The sequence below is a fragment of the Falco punctatus genome (assembly GCF_963210335.1).
Source record: "Falco punctatus genome assembly, chromosome: 1".
Lineage (NCBI taxonomy): Eukaryota > Metazoa > Chordata > Aves > Falconiformes > Falconidae > Falco > Falco punctatus.
In genome coordinates, this window is record NC_137580.1 from 44,863,827 (window position 1) to 44,882,428 (window position 18,602).

At 35.7% G+C, this 18,602-nt stretch overlaps 2 protein-coding genes across 2 annotated transcripts in view; both read right to left on the reverse strand.

Moving 5' to 3' along the window:
- Nucleotides 1-5,311, reverse strand: part of RNF212 (ring finger protein 212) — a 45,774-nt gene extending 40,463 nt beyond the window's left edge. The window contains exons 1-2 of the mRNA XM_080366698.1: nt 5,027-5,311; nt 3,365-3,426 (exon numbers count right to left, since the gene is read on the reverse strand). Of these exons, the coding sequence (XP_080222824.1) occupies nt 3,365-3,426; nt 5,027-5,240 (276 nt within the window). The 5' untranslated portion in view covers nt 5,241-5,311. The remainder of the gene's footprint in view (nt 1-3,364; nt 3,427-5,026) is intronic.
- Nucleotides 5,312-5,314: 3 nt separating this feature from the next.
- Nucleotides 5,315-18,513, reverse strand: LOC308054231 (transmembrane emp24 domain-containing protein 11-like). Its single transcript, XM_080366682.1, has 5 exons — nt 13,022-18,513; nt 12,038-12,138; nt 11,192-11,317; nt 8,826-8,972; nt 5,315-8,044 (listed from the first exon to the last, which is right to left on the reverse strand). The coding sequence occupies exons 1-5, from the start codon at nt 13,149-13,151 to the stop codon at nt 7,895-7,897; spliced, it is 654 nt and encodes a 217-aa protein (XP_080222808.1). The 5' UTR covers nt 13,152-18,513; the 3' UTR covers nt 5,315-7,894.
- Nucleotides 18,514-18,602: the final 89 nt, after the last annotated feature.

Here is an 18,602-nt window from a genome sequence, read left to right on the forward strand (position 1 = left end):
TTATTATTTATGGTGAGAAAGAAATGTTACAAAATATAATGTGAATTTCAGAATTATAGTGACATTTGGACATCTACTCAAATCTACAAAGCAAGGTAGATAACTTATTTGTTACTTTAATGCAGAATACATGTGTACATGTATTTCCAATGTATTCATTAGAAAACCAAACAAAATAGAACAAGTAAATAGTTACAACGGTTATAGTATTAAGCTCAAATAGTTATATATTAAGAACTAACAGTGATTACATTTCAGTTACCTTCTACTGTAACAGTAAACAGCTTTTTAAAATGAGGAATCTAGCCCCACAAAAAACAAACTTCATCTACCTGTAAACTGTAAACTGGAATGTTCTCTTTGATATATTGTGATTGTATAATTGAAGATAGGTTTGCAACTAGCCAAAAGTTAAATGAAAAAGCAAAAGCAATCCCAACATACCTAGATGATAAAAGAAGATTGTCCCAGAAAAAAAGGTATCATTCATGTAAGTAAGCACATTTCAAAATCCAGTCAAAAAGAACTGAAACTGTTGCAGGCAAAATCTAAATTAATCACAGAAGTACTAAAGAATCTCAAAAAGTTTAAAAAATTGAAAAAATTAAAAAGGGTGAATCATTGAAAGAAATAAGTACCTGTGAATGAAGCAACAATTTTCTACACTACTAAGAAAATAGAAAGATAAGTGCTATCACTTAAATTAAAAATATTGCATTGAAATAAAAAATAATTAGGCTTTGGTCCATTTCGAAACGCACAAACATTGAGAGAGACAATATCTCTACCTTCTCCAGAAATACTATAACACTACTGGGAAGTCAAATATCCAAGACTAAATAAGAGCTGTATTTGCCAATCCTACATTCAATGTGTGTTTATATTACATACTTTCAATAGTAAGAAGGAATTGAGTTTCATATGTATGAAAAATAATTATGAGAGGAGCTAAATTAATAACCTGGATTTGCAACAGATTTATATCTTTTCTTCCCCATAATCTGACATCAGCTACTTTGATGTTATGTATAGCAATTCATCTGAGCAAAGATGGCATGCACTGTTTGGTTACTGTGGAATTGTGTATGTGGCTGCCAAATGCACTTTGGATTATTGATGAGCTGTACATGCATTTCTCTCACCAGGGGAACTAAACTGCTTTTCCTTGCTTTCCCCAGCTACTAATTTTTATAGAACTCACAGGAGGAAATTAATTATATTTGAGACTTCCTCTGCTCTTTTGAATTTGGTTGACATTAACCAAAGCATTCAAAAATTTCCACAGGGTTAAGGTGAATTGGCAGGCAGAGAAAGAGGAAAGCAGATAGACAGACAGCACAGTCTAACCTGTCTATGGTATTTAAGTAAAGAAAATACAAACAAGACAAAAAAAGTCATCTAGAAAAACTAATGTACTTATAAAAATACATTTGGCATCTTTAAGATGTATTCATAGGAGGCAAGCTCTAAAAAACTATTTAGGGTCCTAACAAAGCAATGACCTTGCTGTAAATACTTATCAGATCTGAAAATAATAAAAACCAACCAGCTTCATTGATGATGTAAACTCTTTGAAATAAAGGTTTGTAGAATTCTGTTTATATTTTATCTGTTCCATGGAGGAGTAGCAGATGTTAAGATGATATTCTGAAATGATGAACAGTGAGATTCTGATTTCTCATAACACTTAAGCATCCTCTGGGAAAAAGCAAGTGGGGATCATAAGATATAAAGGTGACAAGCATGCATTACTGTAAGGATGAGAATATTTAAAGTGTAGATGTTGATTGCCACTATATACAATTTAATAAGGAGTTCTAACACATTTATAGGACCTCCTACTCATTGGGAATTCTTCCATAGCATCAGGCTCATAAAGGTTACCAGGTATATTTCCACTCTGGTTCCTGAATTATAGAGCCATGACTTTTTTATATGCATCTTTAATTATCATTCCAATCATTTTATCTGTTCTTAATCAAGGCTAAGCAATCATCATTAATGTCTTTTTTAAAAGAATATGGTAATTTGTTTCCTTCCAGTCCTCCAGAACAGTGTCAGGTTCTAATGAAATTTTTGTTAGTATCCCAATCATTGCATTTTTAAATTCCTCCAAGGTTTGTTGTTTTTTTTTTTGAGTAAATTATCAAGTTCTGTTGAAATGCCAATCAGAAAAGACTGATCTAACTTCAAAATCAGCTTTGTTTTGAGCAAGGTTTTGGACAAGATGACCTCCAGAGGTTCCTGACAACCTAAATCATTCTGTGACTGAAATTAATAACAAAAATTCTACCCAGGGTAGGCTGATATTGAAAGCTTATTAAAATACCTCCTTTAGAAGTTTTATGAGAGGCTTTTTAGGTTTTTTTGGTTACTGTGTGCGTTATTCCTTTGTATTATGTGTGCTTTCTGTTATTTTGCTGTATTTTTTTATTTTTGCTAACATTATCTTCTTCACCCTGTTTCAGTCCTGCAAGACTCTGTGGTTATAAATATGAAATATAATGTAATGTTTTTTTACTTTTTTATATACAGTATGCAGAGGTAAAGATTTTTGTATTTAGAGATACATCAGCTCAGTTTTAAACATATCTAGAGGAATCATGGCCTTCTTCAAGGTTACCTCTTCAGGGTTAGTCCCAAATTGTCCTCTATTTCACATACATGATTGCCTTGTAGCCTTGTAGGACTTCATGTATTAGCTGTTGTCATGGAAAACATATAAATGTTTCCACAACCCATTTATGAAATCAGCTAAGGAGAAGCTGTTTCCTGGGAGAAATGTGAAAATTAAATCTTTCTAATGATTTCTCATGAAAGGGAATCAAAAGCTATCCATTCTCTAGTGAATAACAAAAATTCCAAAGAGTATTTCAGATCCTCACTTAATCACACAGCCATGAGGAAAACAGTTGAGCTTAAGAGAAAATGGGGAAAAAAAGCCAATACACTTGAAAACATTGATGTGCCACCACGCAAATTTTCAATTCAGTCCATTACATGAAACAACTTACTACAATCCACTTTATCTGATGTACAAATGCCAAAGTCAATAGACATTTTTCCACATTTTGAAAGTAGCCACTGATGTTACACAGTAGCCAGTCGTGTTTCTTGAAAAGTTTGGAGTGATTTACAGTCCAGCAGAATCTGAAAACTTGAAAAGTCTCAATAGACTTTTATTTGAAGAAATCTGTAAAACTAAAAGCTGTATAGTGCATAAGTATCTAAGTCTACCAACCTATCATCAGTAAATATTCATGTCACAGTTGGCAAATAAAAGGGAAGTATTTTGCACATGCAAATAATTCAGCTGTTAAGCAAACTACAGATTAATGTAATACAATACTAAAGCTTCATTTACCTGTTTTGAAAGGACTAATGTACGACAAGGAGTTCTACAGATCAAACATTCATCTTTTTTGCCTGTAAGGTAAAGACACGTTTAAAATATACATCAAACTGAATAGATATTGAATGCATTTTTCATAGAATTTAATGCCTAAACCTTTGTTTGGAGCTTGTGGAGGGAATCTGCAAGTTATACAAGAAAATCAAATAAACATGAATAAAGAATTTGATCCTATAACCATTACACACAGTTGCACAGGGAAAATGCATGTGAATGCCATCAGGTCTTATTCCTACAAATAAGCATTCATGTAAATGATTTTATGAATATCATTAGTGTCACTGAATGCAGGTGACTTTTAGTTCTGTTGATTTAAATAGGACTACTTGCCTGGTTTAATTAAACGTATGCTTAAGTGCACTAATGAGTTAGAGTCAACCAGATACACGACTTTTTAGAGTGGAGCCCAGTCTGGCTCTCTCAATAAAATATATGAAACCTTAACTTCAAAGAATTACTAATTTTACCTTGTGAATTTTACTAGTGAAAAATTCATCAAATAGCTTTTTAAAATGTTATCATTTATTAAAATGTCTCTTTGATTACTTGCAAATTAATAGCAAATATATCTAGTAAATGCATATTACTACAATATTTATAATTGGCAATTTTGCTAGCTGCTTCCTTTCTAAGGATTCTAACTATTAACGTTTATAAACATCTTTAAAAGGTAAATACCTTTTAAAACTGATTACATTATTATTGAATTCATAGCAAAAAATGTATAATGTCTCAGGTTTTGTTCTGCCAAACGATATTAAGGGCAGAAAGGAAAGCTGTCATTCAGGTTTCTAGGAGCCTGAAAGTTGTATTTAGAGGCTGCATTTTATGACCCTCTCTCCTCAACAGCAACCCTGTGAAAACTTTTATTTAAAAGTTTTTAATTGTGAAATACAGATTGATCATTTATTCTGTGTGCCCTTACAAAAAACAGGGTGTCTGGCATGACCTCAAAGGGAAAAACATTGATATTTATCTGCTTTTTTTTTTTTCTTTTGAAAAGCAACTTCCTTATTCTGCTGTCTTTTCCACAGATCTTCATCTAAGCACATCACAGGAGTCCCAGAAGATGAGTCAGGTGTTACATAAAACACAGAAGAGGTTCAAAACATCACCTCCAGTCCTCCTAATGGTGCTGAAAATCTTCTAGTGTTCCATGACAACACTGAGATTTAAAAAGTCTATAGACTATTAGCAAAATATAAACAAAACAAGTCCTATGTTTTGCAGATTGTTTTTTCACTAATGAAAAAGCATGCTCTTTCCAAAATCACACAGAACAGAATCCCATCTTGTCTTTTTGACATTGCAGTCATGGATCATCAGCATGCAGACTCAACTTTTATTAAAGCCTCCAGTTCTCTGTGTCTGAGGCTTGCTCTCAAAGCCACACTGCTCCAGCCAGAGCCATCTGGAGGCAGACACAGGTGGTTTTACTATTTAAAGAAAATCGATAGCAAGAATTTAGAAAGTTGGTTAACAAGAAGAAATGGGCAGGCCTTTCTTTTTTCCAAGTCAGAAATGTGTGCGCTCCAGCACTGCCTGACCCGCTGAAGCAGAGGGCTGGGCCTGAAGCAGAGGGCTGGGCCGCCCGGGGCCTGCAGCAGCCATTACCTTTCTGCAAGCAGATCTCACAGATAACATGGCCGCAGCTTGTGAGGCTGAACCGTGGGGTGGGCTTGCTGGGCTCACAGAAGCAGGCATTACAAAACACAGGGACGGCCATGGGGTGGAGGGGCAGGAGGGCCTGGCAGGGGGCATGTGGCTGAGGCAGATGCTGCCCCTCCTTGCTGCCCCCGGGGTGAGGCCTATGGGCCTCCCTTGCCATGTCCCTCCAGCCTGTGGCACTGCCGGGCCCTGAGGTGAGGGGTGGCAGCGCCTCAGACCCGGGGCGGGGGCGGGGGGGGGGGGGGGGGGGGGGATGTCAGAGGGCAGCAGAGTTCGACTCTCACACCCCAAGAAATGGTTTTTTTCTGGCCCTTCACTACCAAAGTGGAGAGGGGGCCCACGCAGGGGGTCCTGTCTGAGAGATATCACCCTCCCCTTCCCCCAAAGCAGGCAACTGAACAGCACCAGCCACCCGGGCGGGTGGGCGCTTCACCCCCAGCCCTCTCCTCATCCATGAGGTGGCCACACAGCAGGGGCTGCCATCCAGACAGCAGGTGTGTGGAAAACCGTAGTGCTTTTTCACTCTTTTAAAAAACACAGGAACCTGGGAAGCTTACTAATTTACTGTCACAGGTTTGTTGTTGCTTCTTTTGGTGAGAAAAAAAAAAAAGAGCAAAATGAGGTGTTTGGGTTTTTCTTTCTTAGACTGAAAAAAAAAACCCAGGGCTTGCTAATTTCCCTGCTGAAAATTTTAGGGGAAAATTCCCTTACAGACCTTCTTGCAGCGCAGGCTGTAGCTCTGGGTTTGACAGAGCCATAGCCTGTATAGGAAGAACCTCCAGCTTTTAACTTCATAAAGACTACTGCCCCCAAAGTGCTTCCCAGAAGAGCTATGGTTCAGCTTCTGCTTTATAGAGTTAATTAAAAATCTTGAAGGAGCCTGAAAACATTTCATCAAAGCAAAGATATTTAATTGTTATTATAGATAAAGAATGAAGTACTCTCAAGCTATAGTCAGGGCTCCATGTCTCAGTGCTGGTTTGAGTATAATCAACTGCTTTATAAATTCTGACATGGTGCCTGTCCTTTTGGTTTAAAAGCTCCAGTGTGTTGTAAGTGAGATAAGTTAAGTTTGTCCTTGGGATGTATTTAGGAGCTTACACCAAATATCAGCTAAAGTCTGAACAGCTACAACCTTGTAGCAACCCTTTATTAAAGTTTCTTCTTGGATTTCATATACCATATGGTTGTAACACATCTTTCCTTCTTTCCCACCACCAAAACATGTTATTACAGGACATGCTGTGAGTGCTCTATAAAAGCGAATTTAACAGCCCTTATTTACTGGACACTTCAAGAGACAACTCTTAAGTCTCAGAATTTTTAAAGATAGGACATACCTCATTGCATAGCTTTATGAGATTTTATTTTGATTTATTTGATCCATAGAGCATTGGTTTTTTTCTCTACTTTGTGTCAACTTTATGGATTATCTCATACTAACAGCTGTATTTTCATATCCATACTGGAAACATAAGTGAACTTGAAGGGCAATGTTATTTCCTTGCTAATGAAAACAAAAGGTGAGAAGATAGAAAAAAGAAAGCAAGCAGTGTCTTTACGACAATAATTGGTCTAGGGATATTTCAGCTTTCACTACTTTATACTAGCAAAGGATCTGGAAAGAAAAGTAGGAAGCCAAATCACAATATTCCTCTATCACAGTGTTCCTCTAGAACCTTTTTCAAGTTTCATGTTTTTACATGTTAATCAAGACGGGTCATGATATTACCAGCTCTATCTCCTTCTTACACTACTACTGTTTTGTCAAGCTAATTATCTGAATTTTTAACCACAGCTTTTGACTTGTAATTGCATGATACTGTAGCTATTCTACTAGTTGTACATAAGCTAGCTAAAGATATAGTCAAACAAGCTGCAATAAGTGAAATGGAAATAAAGTTAAAAACTGCTAAGTCCTTAGACAGTTGCTGAACAACTAAAATAAAAATAATTCTCAAACACACAAACAGACTGAAGAATTTAGTGTAGGAATAACTTAAAATAAAATATATAGGCACAAATTCAGTGTTTACCTAGAAACTTGTAATTTGGTTTACTTTGGCATACTTTGTAAAGACTATAGTTTACATAAACAACTGTGGGAGAGGTCTGATCTCAACTTCATAGCATAATGTTTAAGTCTTACCTGGAAGTAAAAAGTAAGTACAATTTCGAATTGTTTGTCTAGGTCTCTATCATCTATGGTACTTGCTGCAATCACTAATCATAATCTTAGGGGTGGGCTCCACTGTCGCTTAAAACTTCAAATATTTGAAAAGTAAACAGTCACAGTTATATTTGAGTAAAAGCTAGGTATTACACATACATAGGCCTAGTTCAAGACACTCTCCCCAAATTAAGCTCCACAAGGGATATAGTTTTTTTCTCTGCCTACTATCTGAATCCTAGTCAGTTTGAAGTGCTGAACTGTTCATGATAGTAATGAATAAGTTTACTAAGCAAGTAGAGAAATTTAAATATTAGGAAACTTTATTAGACTTCTATTTCAGATTTAACAATCCTGAGTTGAACTTAAATGCTGCCTTAGTCACTGAGTCCTTCTAGACTTAGCTTTACATCTGTAGGGAGAAAAAACCTGATAAGAGATGGGAATCAAGGAGTAAAATGTAAGGTGATGACAGAGGTTGTGATACAGATGAAGAAACCAGAGTTAAAGTAAGAATCAGAGCAGATGATGAAAGAAGCTTGAGAGCTTTATACAACCACTTTTCTCATAGATGCAGGGTTTCCTTGGACGTTAGGTGTTATGTGGTGTGCAATTTTTGAATCTGTGCATTTACTTTATAAGACTTAAACAAGCTTCTTAGATATAAAGAAATCTCTGAGAGATTTCATTTGCCAGATTCCAATGGAAATGAGAATTAGTGTTTGTACTATAGCCCACCATAAAATATTGCTGTTGGTTTCTTCACTTGTTTTCCGAAATTTTTCTTCACGCTCCTAAAGAAGAAAGGAAAAGCATAATTATTACTTTTGCCATCTGTATGTGTCATGCTGCTATCCAGGTAACCCAATAGACACCCCTTTTCTGCATAGTAGTGAACAAACACCTTTTTCATATTGATAAAAATGAAAGTTTGTTCTTATTAATAAGGTGGGTATCTTTATAACTCAAAACTAAGAAGTAGACACACTGAATCCTAAAGGCAGAAAGGCAAACAGAGCTTTCCCTTGTTCACAAGGGAAAAGATATATTCAAAAGATATATTGTGATAAATATGTTCCATTAATACAGGCTTAAGCCTTTTAAGATTTACAGTCACTTCCACATTGCATTGAAGAACCTTTTTGCAACCAAATCTCTTTTTTTTAGGTAGCTAGTTGATATATTTCAGACACAGTCTGGCTGCCTGCATACTTACCCGCTCCACTAAAGTTTATGTACGCAGACCAGCATGGAAACAAAAGCTGGCAACACCACCAGCAATGGTACCTGCCACGGGCTCAGCTGCTGATACTGACTCTGACCAAGAAAACTATACTTGGAAATTCCTGCTTTAAAACAACACCTGTTGCTATAAGCATGAGTTCACAGTGTAATTAGTTTTTATGTTACAGCTTAAAAATATTTTGCAAGGTAATTTAGTCTGGTTAAACACCAATAGATTTTATGTGTTGGTTAAAAGTAACACTGTAATTAAATAATAAGCCTCATAATACTTTTTAAATCAGTAAGTCTATGTACAATGTTTTTAACATTTCCATTAGGGAATATACATACTCTTTCATAGTTTTGTTCTTTGGATACATGATGAATTTCCTCAATTAGATGTTCTAGTCTAAAGTTAACTTCATCCACTTTGTCTTTGGCTTGAACAACAGACTCATCCAAAAAATGTTCTCCAACTCTAATGTCCAAATGGATACGCTGCAAAAGTAAAAATACTCTCATTAGTGTGTCTTCTGTGTTTTCAAAATTCCTTAGAAAAAAAGAAACAATGGATAATTCCCCTTTAAGCTCATTACAGGAAAATATTATTAATTGCTTATAGAAATCCTCCTTAAAATTAGAATCAGGTAGGATATTTAAAGTGTTTCTTAATTTTATTTTTAAATTAATTGTACAAATTTACAGTCTTCATTAATGTTAGGGCATTATTTTATGCTAGTATTGATTCGATTGCCATGGGAATGTTTTCTGTTCTTTTTCCAAACTAGTTTAAAAAGTGACCACCATTAGGACTGCTCATTGTATTTCACTTTCCATCTTAACACTGCAGAAATTACATTCTTCGGTAGTACCACAGGAAGCTTTTTATAGATGCACTTTCAGGTTTTCTCCACTAACAGTTGGGAATATAAGACTGGACCAGCTGAATCATTACTTGCAGTTTATCATGGGTATTAAAGCAGAACCATACATAAGGTATCTTTTTTCTTTCTCCACACAGTTTATCCAGTATGAAATACCTCCCAATAAGATACGGCGCAATCTATAACAAAAACGCCCCAAACCTGCCAAGCAATAGACCCATAGAAATAAAAGAAAAGAATGGAACTTGCAATATTATGCAACTTATTCTGGCATGAATTAAAAATTTTACTGAAAATAATAGAAGAAAGTTCTTTTTGAAGCCAATTTGTACCTAAGAGAAAATTAAATAGTTTTAATCAAACAGATAATCTGTGGAAATCCCGAGCTTAGTGTTATGATGATAGAAGCTTGGTCTACTCAGACATTAGCCACAAATGAAGAGCACATCTTCTTTCTGCTCTCTTAGAGTTAGCTCACCAAATATCTAGAAATCTATCTCATGACCTTATGGTAGCCTTTGTCCATTAATTTATTTACTTTTGGTTTGTAGCAGTTTAGATAATCACCACTGCATCTGGTGCTTGCAGAAGACTACTTAAAGATTCAACCTAGCTAGAGAATTTTTTTCCTTTTGTGATCCTTAATCCTGCAGATATAATCAGAAAAAGCAATTATTTTCCTTTTCTACTGCTGTGTTAAGCTAAACAAACCACCCTGTTTAGTATTTATGCTATTGATCTTCTCCTTCCCTGCACCTGTTCACTTCTTTTGAATAGGATGACCAGAACTGTACATGGTGCATGCCTTGTGTAAAATTATATTAATACAGCTCCATCTGTACCAGATAAAAACCTCCTCGTGAATCCTCAGAATCACATCCATGATGTGTAGTTAACTATGACTAACGAATGCTTTATCCCTTTTACCCTCCCTAGTTGATGAGCTCCACAAATGTTTTTATTATTAGAACCTAAGTGCTTTTCCAATGTGTATGATTAAATTTTCACTCATTTCCATTAATCAGTCTGTAAGAATACCCACTTATTCCAGTGTAATAGTCCCAATTCAGCACTGTTAACTCTTCTCAGTTCTGTGTCATCTACATGTTCCCAAAGCATACACCCAGGATGAAATTTGGCCTATCTCACTTAATATGTTTACAAGCTGTTTCTATCTAGCTGGTTATCTACCTTTTTTGCAGTCAGCTTTGGGAGGAAAAAGCACCTCTAGAGAGTAATTCTCACCTGTTCAACTCTATTTTGAGAATACGCATATAAATAAAATTTTCAAAACAGTCTTTATGAAATTGTTTGCTGAAATACATTAGAGCCATGATGTCACCTCTGATGGCTTAACTTTTCGCAAAATCTGCATTAAGAACAACTTTATTGGTAGTAGACAATATCAAGTGTACTAAATATTCTTAATGAGAATATCTTTCAAAAATTAAAATGTTACATTTTCTTTAGGAATTCAATCTAAGCTACTGAAGACATGGAATATATGACAAGTGTTTGTGTTAGTCTTACACACCTATCTTTTTGAACCAATTAGTTGTTCTTGATGAGAATCTTTCACATTCAAAGCACTGTACAAACATTAAATCACTCTATAGTTGTTAGTCTTGCATCTTGAATCTTGCCTTCTTAAATATCAGAACAGAATGTTTTTATCTCTTCATCTTTGTAATTCTAGGTTCGTCTTCTTTAACCACTAGGACATGTTGAATTATGTACTAGAAGTTAGACAAACTTCTAATCTAGTTTGTAATCTCTGCAGTTTATAAACAATTGATACTATTACAACAAAGAATATTTAAGAAGTTCGCCTACCAGTTTACTTCCTGCAAATGCCACAAATCTTGTGGAGTTAGACTGTAAACAGATAACATGCTCCCCGGAGAGATAGGATGTAAAAGAAAATGTCCCTTGTGGCCCATACAGTTTTGACAATAGTACCTGTAATTTAAATATTATATCTGTTGGGGTTTGTGCATTATAAATATCAATAACACAATCAAAAACCAGTACTGTAAATTGGATGTAAAAGGTAAGCTATTAATCTCCTGACATCATTAAATTAATCTGAATTTCAGAATAGGTTTATTTAGCTCACAGTGAACATTGAAACGTTACAGAGTTCTGCAATGTACAAAAGCCAGTGCTCTCTAAAGCATTTAAAATTTAAAAACTAAGACCTTGTCTAGGCACAGAAATAAATTGTTGCTGAAAACCTCAGGACCTCATGGCAAAGAAGGCAGTTGCTATGCATGATGGCTGTATGCAGCTTCATGGTAATCTTGACTTTCGCAGTTTAGTTTATCACCAACCTTCCTTTCTGCTGCCCATGTACTTTTACCTCAGTAGCAAATTTTCATTTTGTTTTAAATTTAACCTGTTTTCTCAGTTGTCACTTACTATTCTTAATGACACGGTTTCCCAAATCCAGTAGTAATGCAAAAATTGTCCACACACATCATTATAAAGCATTGTAATTTCTATTTACGTTGAAAGAAATCACAAGGTGCTTATACCTTTCAGCATCAAAATACTGAACTAGCTGGTAGACTGTAGATTTACTTTTTCCCCAAAAGTGTCTATTATTTTTAGATAGTGCTGCCTGCCAGTGCCAAAACTCAACTCATAAATCCTACAGAAACATTAGTAAAGCTTATTTACCTCAGCAGACGGAGCTGTGACAGTCACAATCATTCCCAAACCAGGAGCAGATTCAAGAAAGTCTTGTTTATGTATATCCCAGCGTTGTACTTTGTAATTCCCTGAATAAAAACATAGATAAAATCTGTTAAATAAAACAGCTTAATATTAAACATCTTTATGGCTTTTTCAGCAAAAATATAAAGATAAATTATTAACAATAAAACAATATAAGTATTTCATGTGCTTATTATTAAAATTGCTCAGGGGGCACTTTATAACAGTGTGAAATTCAATAAATTTTTACTACACTTGAAAATGTTCTAGAATACTACAAAAATGGTTGATTAACAAGTAATACTTTCTGATTACTGCTAATGTTCTGGCAAGGTTAGCATACAGAATGCATGCAGAGACCTCCAAAATCTAAGTGTACTGTATTCACATTACATTTTTAGGAGTCTTTCATATTTATCACATTATTTATAAAAAAAATATTACATATTATTTTTACGATCCCCTTTCAATCTTACATTTACAGTCTTGTAGATTAATTTAATGTGCTTGTGATATCCCAGGTGAAATGAAACTTTAGTACATCCTGAATTGCTTCTTTCCGGACCAACATCAATCAAAAAAAGTAACTCCCATTCAATGGGGAAAACCATGTTACAGAAATTCTGGTTTGAACAAGTAAATCAGTCAGAATGTATAGAAGCACACATTGAAGCAACAATTCCACTGCTATAGAGTTAGAAGACATTCTTTATCTTTGTGTAGTCAGTTAAGCACTTTGGAAACCTGCATTTCTTTGTGTGATGTACACACACAATGTGTGAGGACATTATGGCTAACCCCTGATGTGGGGAATTATTTTCAGTGTGCCCTCTCTCTTATCACCATGATTTTACCATATTCATCAATCATAGATTTTCCTGTTACATTACATGCTATCTTTTTTTATTGCATAAATTAGATCCTCATATAACATTGACAGGTACCTACCAATTACCAATGTGTCGCTGGGGACATCTTCAATTATACATTTCTCTTCTCTTTCTCCACTGTGAAAATACAAAGCAAGTGAAAAAGAAATCCAAAAGTTCACAAGAAATCCTATTAATCGGCTTTTCATGGTTTTTATGTATCCCAGTTGTACTGCTTTTGAAGATAACTATTTACAAATGTATGTAGTCCTGTGGTCATTCCCTGTTTGCTGCTTATCAGTGTATTTTTGAGAGAGAAAAAAAAACCTGTGAGAAAAGACAGCTGGTGGTTACACATTTATAAATAACTACAGTATGTTCTGCAGAATGAGATAACATGAAAAAGATAACTTGTAAAGTCTGTCTTCTTTCCCAGCATCTGGATTAAAATTTCATTACATACACATAGAATAACATGACACTTCTCAGGTACTTGAGATCGATTCCCTAGATTACTTTACTGCAAGCAACCATATTGGTTATCGCTTTCCATAAAGTGCTGAATATTCAACTTAAATGAACTTGTTAACTTATATTTCCCATTTATTCTGGGGGATTATTCCAGAGTTTTACTCTTTTAATAAGAAATCTTGTAATTTGCAGCCTAAATCATTAGACATGTATACACCTCTACAAAATCCACAGGGACTACATAAAAGGGCTGAAAGAAACGTGAAGAACAAAGTCAAAAGAACTTGAACAATAAAAGAATCTGAAAGTCTAATGAATAAGATACTGCAGGGTAAAAACCCCAACAAAATTAACACTTTCTAAATAAGATTTTTTGTATAAGAATATATTTTTTATTAGATACTGTCTAATAAATTCTCTAAAGAAAGTTATAGTAGGAACCAAAAATGATCGAGGTTTTAATTTGTACCCTTTGTATAAAACAATCTATATGTCTGATGACAAACTCATTTACCACTCAAGTGTTCCTTGTCCCATAAACTGAGATTACTATGTCTGAAAGGTTGGCCTAGGTGTGAGAGGATGTGTGGTCATTTTCCAGCAGGGACGACCTACCTATGGGACTATTTCCAGCAGGGAGGACCAATCTTTGAGCTCATTTTCCCCTTCAGAATCTCACTACACTCCTCTTGGAAGGTTCTAGAATTTGAACACTTATTCTCTCCAACCCTGCCATGTTCCTCAGCAGCACCTGGCATTTGCAAAGTAAATAGTTCAGTAATGTCCTTGAATGTCTTTGATAAACCTCTGAGTTCTTTTCACAGATCTGTCATCTTAACTTCAGAGCGTGGGATATAAGCTACCTCTACTGCCACACACACATGCCATGTACGCGCTACACAGTGCTGTAGACAGGGAAAACACCATTCTCTTGCTGGAATTTTGCCAGCAATTGTTTTGCTTGAAAAGGTGGAAGTTGGGTTTTATTTTATGGGGGGGTTTATACAGCTGTCAAATGCTCAGCTGTATAAATTGCATCCTCAACACTATGCAAGCATCAAAGGATCATGACTAGACCTTTTCTCGCATTGTCCAACATCACCTCTAAATTTTTTTTTCAGTTACCTCATAAAATGTTCCATTTGAATTTACTGTTATTTGGCTACAGCTACACTTGTAAATGAAACTATGTTGGTCTTCCTATCCATTTCTGAGCAGCCTTTCTGGGAATCTGCTTTGGTAGGAGATGCATTCTTCCAGGGCTAGTAGCTGTAGAATTGGCTCCATCATAGCACAAGAATATGTATTTTCCTAGCATCAAGGAAGAAGGGGGGACCGCAACTCATCTTCAATATCTGTAATCTAAATACCTAAAATGTCAGTGTGGTAACACTTACTGGATTATTTCATACCTGCAAAAGAAGGACTGATTCATATTTATTACCATCCACTGCACCTGCTCTGTATAAAATCTCAAAAATAGAATGTGTTTTTCTAACACTGGCACAGGCTTACAACCATCATCGGTTCAGTCCATTTCACAGCATAAAGTATCTTCACAGAAGTTCTAGCACAGGTATTAGTTCACCTCCAGCAAAACATAACATCTCTATACTGATATAAGAGATACGAGGAGAACTGATCTCTTAAACATGACTCCATACAGTTAAGGTTAGAGGGATACAAGCTGCATCTTATGGCCATTGAATACTTATAGAGTCTCAAGGGTGATATTAGGACTCTGATACTACTTTAGGATTTATCCATTTGAAATAATTTTAGATTATACAGAATCTTATCACATAATTAGACTCCTACCCCTCCACCACAGGGAGATCTTGACTGACATGCGTCTGCATAAATTGTCATGCTACGCTATACCTGCAAGAAGTATAGGTTTGCCTGCATATTGTGAGCTACTTAAGCAATCATCCTTTTAGCTTTTCATTGACTAGTTGAGGTTTCCAAAATGTTATGTTCCAATGGTAGAAGGCAAGATGGACAAGGGACCATGACTTTATCCTTCACTGTGCCCAAACCAGTAGGGACAGATAGATTACTTCTGTATATTTGGCTAGCAAATGCTAACATAGTAGGGCTGCTGGACTTCAAACAAATGAAAATAGTCACCCTCCAGGTGATCCTGTTGTCATGTAGCATACTGAGAGCTTTTTTGTTTCAGGCATCCTCAATACCTGTAAATTATCATAGACACAACTTCTGCATACTACATCCCATTAAACAGTTTTTGGCTGACTTCAGAATTGCTGTATCAAGTGTTAGATTTATTTTATGAGCACGTTAAATATTGTCATGGAATATTCTGAGTTAATCTATTATGTTGAATCATTCATGAAAAGTCAGATATTCCCAATGTACTTAATTACCTGGGACTGGGAATATCACGAAATTTACTTTTTTGCCTTCAATACCATCAGTTACTCTCAGATCCTTTATTCACACTCCAGTTATGTCCTGCTGGGGAAAGTGCCCATTCAGTGATCAGAAAGGCTGGCACACACTTTTCCTCTCCTTCTAGAAGCTAGGTTCATATTAGTTTCCATGACCATGCTTAACTCAGTCAACGTGGATAGGGTATTAGAACTATTTTTCAATAAGTCCAAGACTATCCCTCCCAAAAATGATCTTTAAAAGCAGACCCTATACTATTTTGTTAATTGCCTGCAACATTTCATAACAGGCTTGGTGGATGAGATTTGGTCATAGCTGGCCCACTTGTACAGTACATTTATGCAGTATAGAGCTGGCGCTCAGCCGTGGGAAGACAGGAATCCCAGTCATTTTGGAGCATATGGTAGAACAAAATGCCTGCCCTCTCCTTCAGTCCACCTAAGGCTCACGCAGTCAACATTTAGGCTATGGTAGCAGGGAGAGCTTTTCAGTTCAGTCAAGTTCATAGATCAGATCTTCCTATATCCTGACTTATGTACAAAAGAACCCTGCTTTTTCCTGGCCATTAACTACTAAGGTGCTGTACTGGATGTCTGCAGAGAAGCCACAGCCCATAGAAAAGCACAAATATTCACACAGCTTTAGCTGGCATTCCTACCTACCAGGAGATAATAGGAAGTGCTTTCATGTGTTTATAGCTAACTGTCCTTAAATTTATTAAGGTATGGAACAAGTTGTTTTCAGTAATGAGATGTCCTATTCCACTATAGGATTTGAATTTGGTGTCCGTGATTTTTGTAGGAGCACAGTTGAAGTCTGTGGAGGCTTTTTTGCTGCTACACTTACCTCTTTAGCTATGTCTTCTATTCTGCAAGAGTATCTGCCAAGGCATCAAAGCTGATTCTTCCTACAAAACATTCTTGCTAAAAAAGAATTGTCTTTGCAAATCCGTTTCAGGTTTCCTCCCAAAGTGTTTTCTGAGATTAGTTTAACCCAGGAATTAATTTACCTATTTCCTTCCCTAAATCTTGGGTATTTAGGACCACAGCAACTTGGCTGCCAGCCATCTGTAACAGTGGATGTAAGGGGAAAGGAAGGAAGAGCTTCTCTGTTTCTTCAGTGTCCCAAAATTTTTAAAACAAATCTAAGACTGTGCTGAAAGTAAAAGCTACAAAGGCCTAGCCATATCCACAGAGGGATCGTGTACCTTACTAATCAGTTTATTATTAACAGATCTTTATTAACGATCTGTTATGAGAAATGTCCTCCATCATTACAATGTGCTTCACTAGAACTCACTGCATCCACAGTCTTGCCAAGAAATGTCTCCATCTCTGGTGTTTGCAAAGTGAATACCTGGAATAATATTTGTGGTCAAACATTCTACAGCCACAAGGGCATCCTTAAAGAATGCCGTATTTACCAGGGTCTCCTGAAGTCACTGCCTACAAAAAGCCCATATGTGGGTAACTGGCTGAACAGAAAACTTCTGCTTGAAGAAACACACAGCAAATATTCATGGATGTAAATGCTCTAAAATATAGAAGTTATTTACCACTAACTGGAGCTCTCTGAAATGTGTTGGTTTTTTATGTATTCTCTTCCCTTTCTACTTTACCTCCTGCTCTCGTCTCTTGTCCTTCAGTGTCCTTGGGAAACTTTTAGCTTCAGGAGTTTGAGTAAACAGTAGGACTGCTCCACTATCAAATCATATCTTGTAGGACTGAAATCCTAGATTTGGGTCATGTATACAATTACAGATACTCTTCTACTGGACCTAGCCCTTTAGTTGTTCTGGACATGTGAAGAAGCAAAACTCTAGTCTTTAAAGAACTTCCAGGAAGGTTACTGCAAGGATACCTTGTGGTTTGTGGGTTTGTTTTCCTTGAGTCATAATTTAGACTTGCATCTGATTTCTGCCCAAGTACTTTACTGAGTTTAGTTAAGCATTTGTTGATCAATCAATTTGAAATTAGTTCCTGTTCTCAGAAAGTATTTACATATATACTCCAATATATGCTTATGTTTTCTGAGATGGTGATAACTGGTGTAACTATATAGTAAATAAGTTTGAGAGAAAACTTAGAATGAGTAAAATTATATGAAAAGAAGAAAGATAAAATTGAAAGGGAAATCAACTAAACACAAAATATGAAAAAGATAGTGTTATTACACTATTTTCACTGTAGAATGGAAAGAAGGGAACAAGAAAAAAATAGGTATAATAAAAAGAGTAAGTGAAACAATTTTGAAAAACAGGCAACAGTGGGAATCTGAAACATGCAAGCTGTAGAAATTCCTATACTTAGCTCTAACAAGTGTGCGTTTATCAGCATTTGCAGGAGCAACTTTCTAGTCTGATAAAGTTTCAAATTTCTTTCGGTCTTTGCAAGATTTATCACCTGGAAAAAATACAGAAAACCTCTTAAATGTTTCAGTCCTACAGAGAATACAGTGTGATCCTTTAAGTACATAATAATCCTTCAGATGTTTTGCATATTCCAAAAAGAACCTACTCAAATCAGCTCTCCTGTTCAATATATGTGCTGTATATTTGTAAAATTGCAATGTGTGTAAAAGTTTTGTGGGCTGGCTGTAAACATGATCTCTTGAACAGTGTTACTCCAAAATTCTTTGTTGGTAGCCACAACTCTTTATAAGCCATATGTTACATTCATTTTATAATGGTTATTTAAGCATTAAAACTTAGTCAGGAAAGTTTCTGATATATTATGTTCTGTTATATGGATGTATGCCCCAGTTTTAGATAATGTTAA

Excerpts from the sequence above, each read along its gene's own strand:
- LOC308054231 (XM_080366682.1), bottom strand. The coding sequence starts at position 13,151 with ATGAAAAGCCGATTAATAGGATTTCTTGTGAACTTTTGGATTTCTTTT. Across the intron at positions 12,139-13,021 it reads CAGCGACACATTGGTAATTG|GGAATTACAAAGTACAACGC; the intron begins GTAGGTACCTGT and ends GTTTTTATTCAG. Across the intron at positions 11,318-12,037 it reads TCACAGCTCCGTCTGCTGAG|GTACTATTGTCAAAACTGTA; the intron begins GTAAATAAGCTT and ends TTTAAATTACAG.